Source organism: Poecilia formosa, unplaced genomic scaffold, assembly GCF_000485575.1.
Source record: "Poecilia formosa unplaced genomic scaffold, Poecilia_formosa-5.1.2 Scaffold68, whole genome shotgun sequence".
Classification (NCBI taxonomy): Eukaryota; Metazoa; Chordata; class Actinopteri; order Cyprinodontiformes; family Poeciliidae; genus Poecilia; species Poecilia formosa.
In genome coordinates this window covers 434,460-447,718 of record NW_006800007.1, presented here as the reverse complement: position 1 = coordinate 447,718, position 13,259 = coordinate 434,460, and the positions used below count along the sequence as shown (strand labels likewise).

General features: G+C 39.3%; 1 protein-coding gene across 1 annotated transcript in view; it reads right to left on the bottom strand.

Moving 5' to 3' along the window:
- fat2 (FAT atypical cadherin 2) overlaps window positions 1-13,259 on the bottom strand; it is a 96,456-nt gene that overhangs the window by 46,819 nt on the left and 36,378 nt on the right. The window contains exons 7-12 of the mRNA XM_007555038.2: window positions 7,797-7,936; window positions 7,201-7,263; window positions 6,003-6,215; window positions 5,360-5,570; window positions 1,148-4,815; window positions 244-640 (exon numbers count right to left, since the gene is read on the bottom strand). Coding sequence (XP_007555100.1) covers window positions 244-640; window positions 1,148-4,815; window positions 5,360-5,570; window positions 6,003-6,215; window positions 7,201-7,263; window positions 7,797-7,936 — 4,692 coding nt within the window. The remainder of the gene's footprint in view (window positions 1-243; window positions 641-1,147; window positions 4,816-5,359; window positions 5,571-6,002; window positions 6,216-7,200; window positions 7,264-7,796; window positions 7,937-13,259) is intronic.

Below are 13,259 nucleotides of genomic sequence, written 5' to 3'. Positions count from 1 at the left end.
TGGTATTCCTGTGTTGTCACACTGCTCCACTTTGGGATTAATTGGAGGTGGAATAATGTGACTCAGTTGAGGGTGATTAACACAGATTTTCATTTTGCCTTATTAATGTCTTTATAAATCCCACAGTGCAGTAGATCTTCAGAGCAAAAAAGTGATTTCACTGATGAAAACATTTATGCTTGCTTGAGCAGATAACCACATTCCACAGTGCAGTAAAGCAAACTGTGAGTCAGAAATACAAACCTGTGATATAACATGTCACCAAGCGGTTCTCCAGGGACACGTCAGCATCTGTGGTCGTCATTGAAACAATTGGCTCAAACGGGGTGGTATTCTCCACCACTGACCCGTGGTATACATCTTCCGTGAATTTTGGCGCGTTGTCATTCTCATCTGTCACCATCACCTCCACGAGGACGCTGGACGATAGCTTGACATCTCCTCCATGATCTGTGGCAACCACATTGAACTTGTAGACTCTGAAAGTCTCGCAGTCTGTTTCTCGTAGAGTGGTGATCCAGCCGCTTTCTCCTTCAATGGCAAACACCTCATTGATGTCAACCTCAGTGTCATCAGGCAGCATCTCCAAGCTGTAGGTAACCATGCCATTGGTGTCTGCGTCTGGATCATTGGCTGTCACCTAGAGGTCAGAGACCCATTAGCTTATTTTGTGCAGAAATCTATTGTGACATGGATGGTAAAACACTTAAGTGGAGGTTAAAGTAAGTGCTAAGACCTCTAGGTGCCAGATGCTGGCACAATAAACAAGAAAAAAGACAATAACTTTCAAAGATAGCTACATTGACGGGATATCTAAACATTTAAGTAAAACACCAGAACCTACTTTAATGTCTTTTTAAAAGTTTTTTCAGGGATGCAGTTGTTTTCTAGACCTTTATTCATACCCAGTGTTCTCAACATTCCTTACAGTCTATGCAGATATCTTATAAAGAAAAGGTATATCTATGTTCAGTCCATGTATAAGCAGTAGACATGCAAATGTCTCACTGTACTAGACACCATTTTACGCTTCTCTGTTCAACAAGAACTTTGGCATTTCCTTGAACTTCAGAGGACCCTGGTCTATTAAATGCATTCAATACATTGGGAGAAGTAAACCTATAAAAGAAAGCCTGGTTTGTCTCACCTGAATAACAGTGGTTCCAGCAGGCATATTTTCTGCCAGGAAGGCTCTATATGGGCTGGCATCAAACATGGGCTGGTTATCGTTCACGTCCTGGACCTGGATGCTGACAGAGACCAGCGATGCAACGTCTGTCCCGTTATGGTTCCCCTGAGCGATCACATCTATCTGGTACCACTTTGTCTTTTCATGGTCTATGGTCTTCTGTAGTAGCAGAGTGCCACTTTCCTGGTCCAAGCTGAAAACTTTGTCTTTATTGCTTTCCACAGTATTCCCATTGACCAGACTGTAGATGAGAGGCATGTCAGAGTTGGCCCTCACTGAACCAATTTCCGACCCGATGGGAAAATCCTCTGCAGCAGAGAAGGTGTAGAGTGGTTCTGAGAATTTTGGCAGGGGGACCTCTGGAGGAACCACCTTCAGCTGAACAGGGACAGTGGAGTTATAAAAAGGGAGGCTGCCGTCACGAGCTTTCACTTTAAAGTTAAAGATCTTGTTCTCCATTCCAACCAGACTCTCCTTCACACTAACCACTCCTGTGAAAGGGTTGATTTCAATGATGTCTTCTACAACTTCCTCAGCTTCATCCACAGTGTAGGTCACATCTGCATTTTTACCATCATCAGCATCATAAGCCATAATCTGAATGACAGGAGAGCCTTTATTTACAGTCGACTGAATTGAAACTTGGTATTCTGATGCTTTGAATTGAGGCACATTGTCATTCTCATCTGTGAGAATAATTTTGACTGTGCAAAAGGCCACTTTTCCACCACCATCCTTTGCCATCACTTTTATTGCTATCACTTTCTGGGTGGGGTTTTCTCTGTCAAGCGGTTGAGTTGTAACAATCTGACCGTCTTTGAGGATGGCAAATTTCTCATCAGCAAGTTTGTTGATGATGGTGTAGTCCACACTTCCATATGGCCCATCATCGGGATCGATAGCTGCCAGTCGGATAACACGAGTTCCCGCTTCTGCATTTTCAGCCAGCTCTGCCTCGTAGATGCTCTTTTTGAAGTAAGGACTGTGCCTGTTTCTGTTAATCATGTCAATACTAACTGGGGCAGTTTTCTGAAACACTCCATCGGATACAGCCACAGTCAGGTTGTAGTAAGGATCTAGATTCCTCTTGCAAACATTGGAAAAGGAGATGATCCCTGAGGATTCATTGATGTTGAAGTATCGATCCTTGTTACCTGAAATTATTTTGTACTTGAGATTATTGAGGTCCTCTGAGTCAGGATCTGAAGCTTGAATTTTAATAACAATGTGGCCACATTTGGCCATTTCATCTAAAGTAGCTTCATACTGAGAACTGACAAAATCAGGAGGATTGTCATTGACATCAGTGACATTTACAAAAACCATCACCTCGCTACTAAGAGGAACAGTCCCATTGTCAGTGGCTTTGATTTTCAAATTAAACTGTTCAATGTCTTCATGATCCAGGACCTGTTTTGTGATAATCAATCCAGTTTTAGGATTGATCTCAAAGAAATCAGTTTCGTTTCCCTCAGTTTTAATGATCCGGTAGGTCAAATCTTTATTTCTGCCAGAGTCTTTGTCCGTCGCATTGAGTTGGATCACAGAGGTGCTGATTGGAAGCCCTTCGGCAATGCTCACACTGTAAGTCAGCTGTGGGAAAAGTGGTGGATTATCATTCACATCCTCCACTACAATTTCAATAGACGCCTCTGAGAACGCTCCGGTAACAGAGTCAGTAGCTCGAACTGTCAAGAAATGCATTGTCTGGCTCTCATAGTCCAGAGGATTGGTTACGGTCAGAACTCCAGTCTTAAAATCAATGTGAAAATGCTTTGAAGCATTTTCCTCCTCAAGATTGTAGATGAGCCGATATCCCTCAGGGTTTCTGGCCTGAACATGCAGAATGGTGGTGAATGGGGGAACATTTTCAGGAACTCTAAGTGGATAAAGAAGAGTCTGAAAAACTGGATTGGTTCTGTTCCTTACTTGAATAGTGAGCTGAGCAGTGGTGCTATGATTTGGCAGGCCATCATCTGACGCCACAACAGTCAACATGTATTTATTCAGGGCTTCAAAATCAAGAGGTCTTTGAAGGGATACATCACCCACATCTGGATCTATCCTGAAGAGGTCAAAATCCTCCTCCAGAGAATACATGATCGATCCATTTTCACCCAGATCTTTATCAATGGCAGTTGCTTGGTACAAAACATCTCCTGGCTCGGAGTCTTCAGAAATCATCATTGAAAAAGGCAAATTTAGAAACTGTGGAGAATTGTCATTAACATCATCTATAAAAACTTTGACTTGAGCTGTTGCTGTTCGGGGTGGGGTTCTGGTGTCTTCAACTTTTACCACTACGTTATAAATATCTTGTTCCTCTCTGTCAAAAGGAATGCCGGTGGTTTCAAGAACCCCTGACATTTGGGAAATAGTAAACCTTCCCATGGGGTTGATGACTGAATATAAAAGAGGCTCATTCAGGTAGCATCCTGAGACTTTTAGTGCTGCCAAAGTTTTCACTGTATTTAGGTTTTCTGCAATGCTTGCTGAGTAAATTTTATGCTGAAATTCTAGATCACTTGGCATCAGCTCAGTTACATTTATGTTGACAGTGGCTGAATCTTTAAAGAGGCCATCTGAAGCTCTGACAGTCAGCTGGTAAAATGACCTGAACTCAGACACGTTGCTCACAGTTATGACTCCCGCATTGGGATCAATTGAGAAGGCATTGTGAAGATTTCCCTCAGAGATGCTGTATGAGACTGCTGAATCTCCATCATGGGCCGTGACACGTACAACCTCAGTATCTCTGACGGCTGGGACAATGATAGATGACTCATACACAGAGGCGGTGAATTGTGGCGCGCAGTCATTAAGGTCCAGGACACGTACAGTGACCTTGGCAGGCTCTGCTGCATACAGTGATGGTTCCCCTGAGTCCTTCACCTGTACTGTGAGGTGATATTCAGCTTTGGCTTCAAAGTCAACTGGTGAAATTAAAGAGATGGTACCCATACTTGGGTCAATCTTGAAAACTTTCTGCGCTTCAGGTTCAAGGATCAGATATGTCAGCAGAGAATTTGAATCTCGATCTGCATCAAATGCCTGAACTACCAGCGGTGCACTTCTTTTCCCCGTCACTATGCTGTTTACAGGAGCTGATTCACTGATTTGACCCAAGTACTCCTTCTGCTGAAATACAGGAGCATTATCATTCTCATCCATCACATAGATATGGACCAGAGTCTTGGACATGGCTCCAGCTGTTGTGGAAGCTGTAACTTTGAGCTTGTAGGACTCCCATGTTTCAAAATCAAGATATCTTTTGGTGGAAATCAAGCCAGTGTAGGGGTTGATATGAAATGTGTCATTTAAGTTTCCACTCTCTATACCATAATGCACTGCAGATGGGCTGGAGGCAGAGATGGTGACCACTGGTGTGCCGGGAGCACTTAGTTCACTGACCTCTGTTAAATATTCATCCGCGGGGAAGATGGGTGGTGTTTGATCAGAAATGTGGATGTGGATGTGGACAGAGCAGAGGTCAGAACGTTGAGGGAAACCCTGATCATTGGCTTTTACTGTTAAGTGGAATTGGTCCTGAGGCTGAAGGTCCAGGGGTTTGGAAACGCTGATGGAGCCCAGCTCAGGATCAATGGAGAAGATGTTGTCAATGTTACCTGCAGGAAGGTAAGACATACTATGTTATACATAAAAAACCTTCCTAATTTTAGTTTTTGATGATTAAGTCATTTTTATATAAAAATAGGTACAGAAAAAAAACTATTTATTTTTCACGGTGTTCAGTGATAACAGTATTATCTCATTGATTCTTCTGTTGTCTCTTAAACTTTAAAAACTGTTCTGGGAGCAGTGACATTTATCTCACACCAGTGGTCATTTTTAACTTCACAAGCATGAATCTGAGATAAGACAATTACAAAGATGGATGTCGTTTGCTGTATAAAACACTAAATCAACAATGTGTTTGATTGCAGCAGCTGGCATTGAAGCATCATTCTCTGTCTCACACATTCCCAGGATCTTTGATTACCCGTGATCCGCCATAATCCCAAACAACCCAGTGTGAAAGATTTAAAGACTGCAGATACAACTGAGACATCTCCCAGGAGCAGGTTTGTATAGCTAAATGAATGTGAAGCAGCGTTCAGGTGAAAAGAAGCAAGCGCAGATAAAATATAAAAATAAGCCTGGGCAACTCACCAGAGTGCAGCGAGTAGCTGATGTCTGCATTGCTCCCCATGTCCTTGTCTAGGGCCTTGACTCGGACAACCTCAGAGCCCGCAGGGGCCAGATTAGAGATGCTAGCTTCATAACGGGGGCTGAGGAAAGCTGGAGAGTGGTCGTTACAGTCCTCCACATGAATCACCACTTTTGCAAAATTCTTCTTCATTGGAATCTCCTGGTCACGCACCTGAAGAAGAGAGTTAATATTGCAGCGCGTGAAGAGGTAAAAGGCCTCTACATTCCCAAACCAAACACTGTAGCAAGGTTTTATTTAAAAAACAAAATAAAATTAAGAGGTTGTCATTTATTATAGCAGAAATAAAATCTTTGTTTTGCTATTTGTTTTATATTTTTATTAAGTTACATATTTTTTCAACCAAAATCTTTAGTGTTTAAATATTTCTATTTTTTTAATACCTGATATCTATTTTATCAAACATAAGTGTTATTTTAACAATAAACAGTTGTTGTTTTGCAACAAATACAGAAAATTAAATTATAAAAACTAAATATTAACATAATCATAAATTTTACCAATTAAATCCCACCAGTCTATCATCAGTGCAAAATTCAAAGTCTTATTTTTAAAACTTTTTGTCATTACATAATAAATGGTTACCATAATGATGAGTGTATGAATAGAGATCTTCTCAAAGTCCAGCTTCTCCGTTATCACCAGAATGCCATTCTTTGGATCCAGGTGAAAGAACTTGGTGCTGTCCGGATGAAGGCTGCTGTGGATGGAGAACAGCAGGTTGCTGTTGGTGTCATCGTCCTTAGCACTGATCTGCAGGATGTCCTTCCACAGGGACGTGTCTTCAGGAACCCTCACCTTAAGGACAAGAGCAGATGATCACAAAGCAGTCTGGAAACACTTACTGTGTTTTGATTCTTGATGGTTCTTATAAAGAAGTAAGGTAAGAAGGGAGTAGAGCTGAAGAGGAATATCAAGCTAAAAGAGTCAGCTCATCTGCAAACAGAGAAATAACAGTGTTGTAAAGTTGTCAGAAAACATAGAACGTAGCTTTTTAAAATATTTCCTTGCTGTCTCAAAGACATACCCAGGTTATTCATATTTGTTCATCTCAAATTCAAGAACCAAATGCTTTATAAGGCCTCAGTTTTCCAAATTTTGTTAAGCAATGGATGAAAGAGCACAGAAAGAGAACCTTTCTTCTTTTTCACATGACGAAATATGGATGACAAACTGCATGACAAAAGGAGTAAATTATACACATTTAGCAAATCATGAAATATCCACAAAACATCTTTCAATGGAAGTCTAACAGGAACCTATTCAGTTTTTATACAGATATTAGGCGAAAAGCTGCTGTACTGAATCTGCCTCTTTTTTATTTTCTGTATCATTTCATTTTTTTTTTAACCTGGAGTAAAGCATGTCTTAAGCAGTGATCTCTTTCAGTTGTTTATCTCTTTCTGGATCTATCCACAAAGATCCTGTACTTAAGGGCACAACTGAGAATCTAACACATTTCAGATTTCTGTAAGGAAATCCAGCAAGGCAGGTCATAGCCTTTCTGGATGAAATGTAGACAGGAATTTCAGCTAAAAATAACACTATTTACATTGAGCTTTTGAAAGAATAACACATCGTAAATCTTGGTTTTCTTTAATGTTTGCTTTTACTTATATTCTTTAGAAGTCATTTCAACATCAATGGCTGTCTAAACTTGTATTATATTCAATTTCTGCTGACGCGTCTCTGCTGGTGCTTTACATCTCAACATCCCCATTATAAGCACTCATGCATGACCTTTGGAGGATCATTCTCTGTATGATTAAATATCAACTCTCACCTCATACAGCGGTTTCAGGAAGACAGGTCGGTGTTCATTCATGTCCAACACACGGATGTTGGCCTGCAGATTGGACACAGGATTGAAAAATGAAAGAAGAAAAATCATGAAAGATCCATCACCTGCAGCACCTGATCAGCTGCTAAAGATTAATTAAATTAAGGTATCTAGACAAATTCAGCCTTTGTTTGTTAGTTTGCACCACCATAACTTTAAAAATAGAGGAAAAAAACGACCTTATAAGTCATGAAAAAATGTCTCATTTGATCAAACAGAAATGTCAGTTCAACTGTCTTTTCTGGTTACAGATGTAAGAGGAGAAAGGAAAAGTTTCTGCTATGGCTTAAAACAGGCAGAGCAGACAATATAGAAAATTTCAGTTTTCATATAATACCATGCTTCAGATGTCTTTGATCCGGGCACATCAAAGCACAAAACAAAGTAAAAGTTAAAGGTTTTTTATGGCTGCGGCTGAGAATAATAGGAACTTTCAGAGTTTTTAATTTATGTTCTGGAAATGTGTTTTTGTTTGTTTTATGTGTTAGCATTGCTTCTTGTGGTTTGCTTTATATTTTTATTGTTTTATATTTTCTAACCTGTGTGGTGGCGCTACGGTGGCCATCTGTGACTTCTATCGTCAGGTTGTAGTTGGAGCGGCGAGCAGCATTGAGTTTTCTGGCGATTGAGATCGTCCCTACGTTCCTTTGGATGTCAAAGTCTTTCTCTTCATCACCACCTAAGAAACAAGGAAAAACAACAAAACTTCAAGGCAGAGCTATCGATCCGTCCATCTGTTGGTATAAGAATGGCCATGGTTTCGTAGTGAAACACTGCTGTTCTGATGCAGGTGTTAATTTGGTCTCCGCCATGGTTTAGGCATTGGCAAGCACAACAACAGACATAAAAATGACACTAGAAGAGATATGAGATATTTTGCAGATGTAGATGCTAAATCAAGAGCAGACATGATTAAAGACAACCTCAAGACATAATATCTGACAGACTGCAGGAATAAAGCATGTCTTATCGTCCTTTAGGATCTGACAAATTGCACCATCCTCTGCAAGAGCCGTAATTAATACTGTATCTCTGTCCTTAATTTTTAAACTGCTATAACTCCTCCAACCTGAGTCTGAGTGAGTACAAACATTTAGGGATGATGCTACTGGGTTTAATTCATCTTGCAACACTGACTCATGTCAGTCGGTGGTAGTTAATAATTGTAGCCCATATTTTACTGACAGTCTTGTCCAGGTTCAGCTCCCTCTTCCCCCCAAAAAACCTGCTTAATGAGAAAGTCTCAGCAGCTGGTTTATCTTAAATACATATGTTTGAAGAAACAGAGCTGATTGAGACTTTTCTACCTTTTTCTTTGCATCCTGAGGTGAAAAAACTGAAAAAAGCAACATATGCCTCACATGACTTATTACTGGTCTGCTGTTCACTTGTAAAAATTGAGTTTCATAAATGATGCATGATATTCAGAAAAGTCAGATAGTTAAAGATGCTCTGCTGTTATTTGAGGTTATGCAATTGAGTAAAGTTTTAATATCACACAAGTTAATATGATTTAGACATCTTCTCTGACGTCTAAAACTGAATTTACTCAACTTTTGGCTGAAACTTAAGACAGATGTTATGAAGAGTTCCCAGAATTAATAGTGAAACAGCTCTGACTTAAAGCAGAACTGGCTTAGACATGAGAAATAATCCAGATAGTCTAGTTTATGCACAGATTAAAGTTTATCAGATGCCTAAGCAGTCTCAAACGGTTGATATGCTTTATCTTATCTGCTGAAGCATGTGTGAGTAAAAGCATGCTAAATGAGGGATCTGTTTGAACACGGAAACAGTTTGTCTCGTCTTTGCAGTTTCTGCGAGCCATAAAAACCTAATCACATAATAAACACTTAAATACGTGTTCAGACATATGACAAGCAGTTGTACTTCGGTGAAAAGGGATTTGAATGCAGCTGTTTTTAGTCTCAGCTTAACAATGTTGCTGCATTATGTATTATTTTGAGGTTAACAAATATTAATTTGATAAACAACCTTCAAGGTTTATTCAGCAAGTTTAAGAGTAATAATCCCTGCAGGTTTGTAGCTGCAGGGACTGTCGTGATGTGAGTTTGAGGTTGTACCAGTATTATATTAAAAAATGTTTAATGAAAAAATTATAGGGAAAAAAATAGAAAAATCACAAGCAGCACAATAGGTCAGAGCAGAACCATAAAAAATAATCACAGGAACCAGGCACCACAGGGAAGTAACAGGATTATACAGGAGGAACCAGGAAGGAGGAACTGAAAATGAGTTGTATATAACAGGGGAACACAGAGACACAGGACCAACAATGATGCAAATACTCACAACTAAAGACAATTTAGACAGACCAGTTATCCTAACAGTCATGATTTTGGAATGTGGGAGGAAGCCAGAGTATCCAGAGAGGCCCACTCAAAATATTACTACTCTTAAACTTGCTACCATCTAACTGAACACCCACAGTCTAGTGGTAGTGTACAGTATAGTGTCCTTTTTAAATCAATGGCAAAATTACATCTCTATAGGTCAATTTGTGCTTTTAAAGCATTAAAGTGCTGATCAAATTGTAACACCATGTGGAATTGAAATAAATTCTTGTCTGGTAGGTTTGGTTGAAGTGACCAAGGTAAAACAATGCTTTAGAAACCCAAATCGAATTTTTTTTGTTGACAAAAAATTATGCAATGCGGTGTAAATCAAAAATCTTCTCTTTGTTTATTGCCTGGCTTAGAAAAGTTTGATCCTCCCTTGTTTCCACCACTTTAATCTCCATCATGTGTATAAATGTGTTATTTTTGTAATTTGCATCACAGTATCCACAGTTTACTTTTAATCCCGGATGTATCCTGATTTATCTGCGAGTTGGCTTGTTTTCTTTGTCACAAATCTCTTAATAATCTAACATACTGTGATTTTAATCTCCAGTTTTTCTGACTCACTCCCACCATCTGCTTTCATCTCTCATTCTCTTACTTTTCTCCATCACTTCTCTACCACTCTTCTTTTTAATACTGAATATTTCCCTTTTTATCCTGCACCCCCCTTGATTTGTCTTGCTTCACGTCTTTCTCTCTCTCAGCATGTTGTGTGCACATACATGAGAGAGGTAAACCTAACGGCTGCTCAGCCAGATGGTGTTTATTATCAACCCTTGCAATTTATATCTAGCGGGTATAAAGACAACAATTATTTCAGATTTCTTTTTATCTTTATTTTCTCAACTTTTATTGTGCACACTTGGTCAAAGTATTGTTTGAAACAGACGCAAAAATAATCGGACCACAGCGAGGAGTATTTCTCAGTTACAACTCAATGATCAAACTGAAATGTCTAGAACCAGAAACCAGACTGACTGTTTGGTATGTGGTAGTGGTTTAAATTTGGAAGCCGTTCAAGACTGGACACACTTTCGCACATCATGACCTGTAGTCTCAGCAGACAGAGAAGAAAATGTTCTGTGGGGACAATTTTTCACGTTGCTGATCATCTCTAGCCAAAAATGATGTCACTGCCACGGTTGGAGGATCCTTTGCTCCTGGAACCAGCCAAGCAAAAAGCATCTTTCATTCTTGTTATTCTGTGGGCTTCAAGGATGATACACTGGGAGGGAAAATGTGCAGACCAGGATTTTATCCATCTATCCTTCCATACATCCTCTAAATGTTTATCTGGGTCAAAGCCCCCGGAGCAACAAGGCAAGCTGAGCAGCTTCAAGCCCATCAGTCATTTCCAAGACAATTCTTGGCTTTACTCCAGCAGATTGGAACAAAGATAGAAGATAATGAAGACCACACATATCTCATACCAGGACAAAAAGTTAATTTACATATTAGTAGACAACAAATGTTTCTTGCTCTCTGACCAGAAGATAAAAGCTCTTTCTTTTGATGTTATTAAAATGTCTCTTAACAGAAAAAGTGGATTAGAGAAGCCTGTCTTACTTTCTGAGTGAGGATGAATCCTTAAAAATAATTTCAAAAACGTGTCAGATTTTATTTTATTTTTTTATATATCAAACTCTGCCCTTCAAATGAATTATACTCCCAAACATTATCCGTATTTTGAATTGTCACAGCCATAAAAAACTATATTGTACTTTCTTGGGTTTTAATGGAGCAGACCAACTCAAAGTTACATGTAAGTGTGAAATGGAAAGAAAAAAAGATGCATAATTTTAAAAAATATTCTTAAAAGAAAATCTGAAGTGTGGACTGCATTTGTGTTAGTCTATAACCAACCAGCTAGGTCATTGCAAGCCACTGCAAAGGTTTAGATGCAATAACGCAAAGGACAGTGAGGACAGCAGAAAAGCTGTTTGACAATACAATAGATTCCATAAACATATCCAGGTCCAATATATCCTAAACATTGTCTGTTGTTTCTGCTGATCTCTGGAATCTGGCAGTAAAATTTTTGAAGCAGAATAACCTCATCACTGAACAAAGTGCTGAGCTTGTTTTCATCCACTGTTTAATTTATGCTCATAGTGTACAAAATGCCCTTAAAGTTCATTGGCTAAACAAAGATTAAATCCTTTTATGAAAGTTTAGTTCTTCATTTGTGCTTCAGTAGGGTCAATGTAAAAATCACATCTATTAGTTATTATAGACTTTAAAAAAACAATATTGTAGATCATGAATTAGCTACAAGATGCTCTTTAGTTAAGCACTTCTAAAAGGAGTCAAAACAGCTCCACTGAACAGCTGAGTTTGCATTAGATGATCCCTGGAGGGTAAGTTGAGGAGGGTGAGCCAAAATAACCAGAAGACAAACAACCTTTTCAACCGCATCTTCCTCCAGTAATTCCTCCGTGACAGAATGTCGGGAACCTTAATTTCTAAACCTGTCATCCATATGCTTCAGGGTCTGCTCTAGGATTTCTGACCTGCCTGAACCATTCGGCACAAGAGAGGAGGGGGAACATCCTCATGTTACCCTCGATCCGAACACAGGGAATCACATCGGCCCTCCTGCTGATAAAACATCCTTTTCTCTCATTGGATGAGAGAATAAGCCTGGAGTCCTGGTGAGTGTCAGAAGCGAAGATCGATCAGTTTTTGTTTTTTTTATTAAAAGTCTTCTAAAGTTATAAAGGACTAAAACTGTTTCAAAGGTGAGGTCATCAACGTCTCTTTTCCTTTTCTGACAGTACAGATTAAGTAAATTTATAGCAGACAAAGTTCTTAGTTGAATTTTAATAAATTAGGTTTAGTAAAAAATAAATAAAAAAAGGAATATGCAGGTGACAGTTGTAGCTCTGATTCACATTGAATTTAAAAACAGGTTTTTGTTAAGAGTTTCTGACTTACTGCTCTTTAAACTGATCAAAACCCATCTCACACATAATCTTCAAGGTTGTTGGTCTTTATTCAGAAAGCACTTCAAGAATAGTCACTTCCCCCACCCCCCCTGTCCTTGTTAATTTTTCATTCTCTTTAAAGCCTACAAAAGGTGAAACAACGTGTGCAGCACAATTAGAAACAAATTAAAGAGAAATGTCTTTTTCCTTTCTATCATCTTAAACATCTAACAACCCCAATAGAAGCAACATCTGCAGAAGATGTCGGGGTCAGGAGTGAAAATGTGATAAATTATTTTTAGCTTGAGTCTGGCTATAAACACCTGATCCCAGACTTCATCTCCAATTTATTTCTCTGGATGTTTCTCCAGTAACTGCACAGGAATGTGGCTGAAAAACACTTAAAAACATAATGTGACAAAATGATTTTTACTTTATGGTTGTGACCTCCACCCCTAGAGCGTCTGTCAACATTAAATTAATCCTCCTGTCTTTGCAGGTCGTGACCCTCATATTGACCACAACAAACCCAGCAGGTACCCCAGTCCAGAGGCCCACATCCATCCACAAACAGTCACGTCACCATCCATGCTTGCAATCCCACTTTGTGTCGCAGACCTATTGTTTTTACACATTCACAGGTAGTCTCTGAGTTATTTTGACAGCTAAGAAAGCTCTGTGAGTTATCATGCTGCCAAAAAACAACGATAGGAAT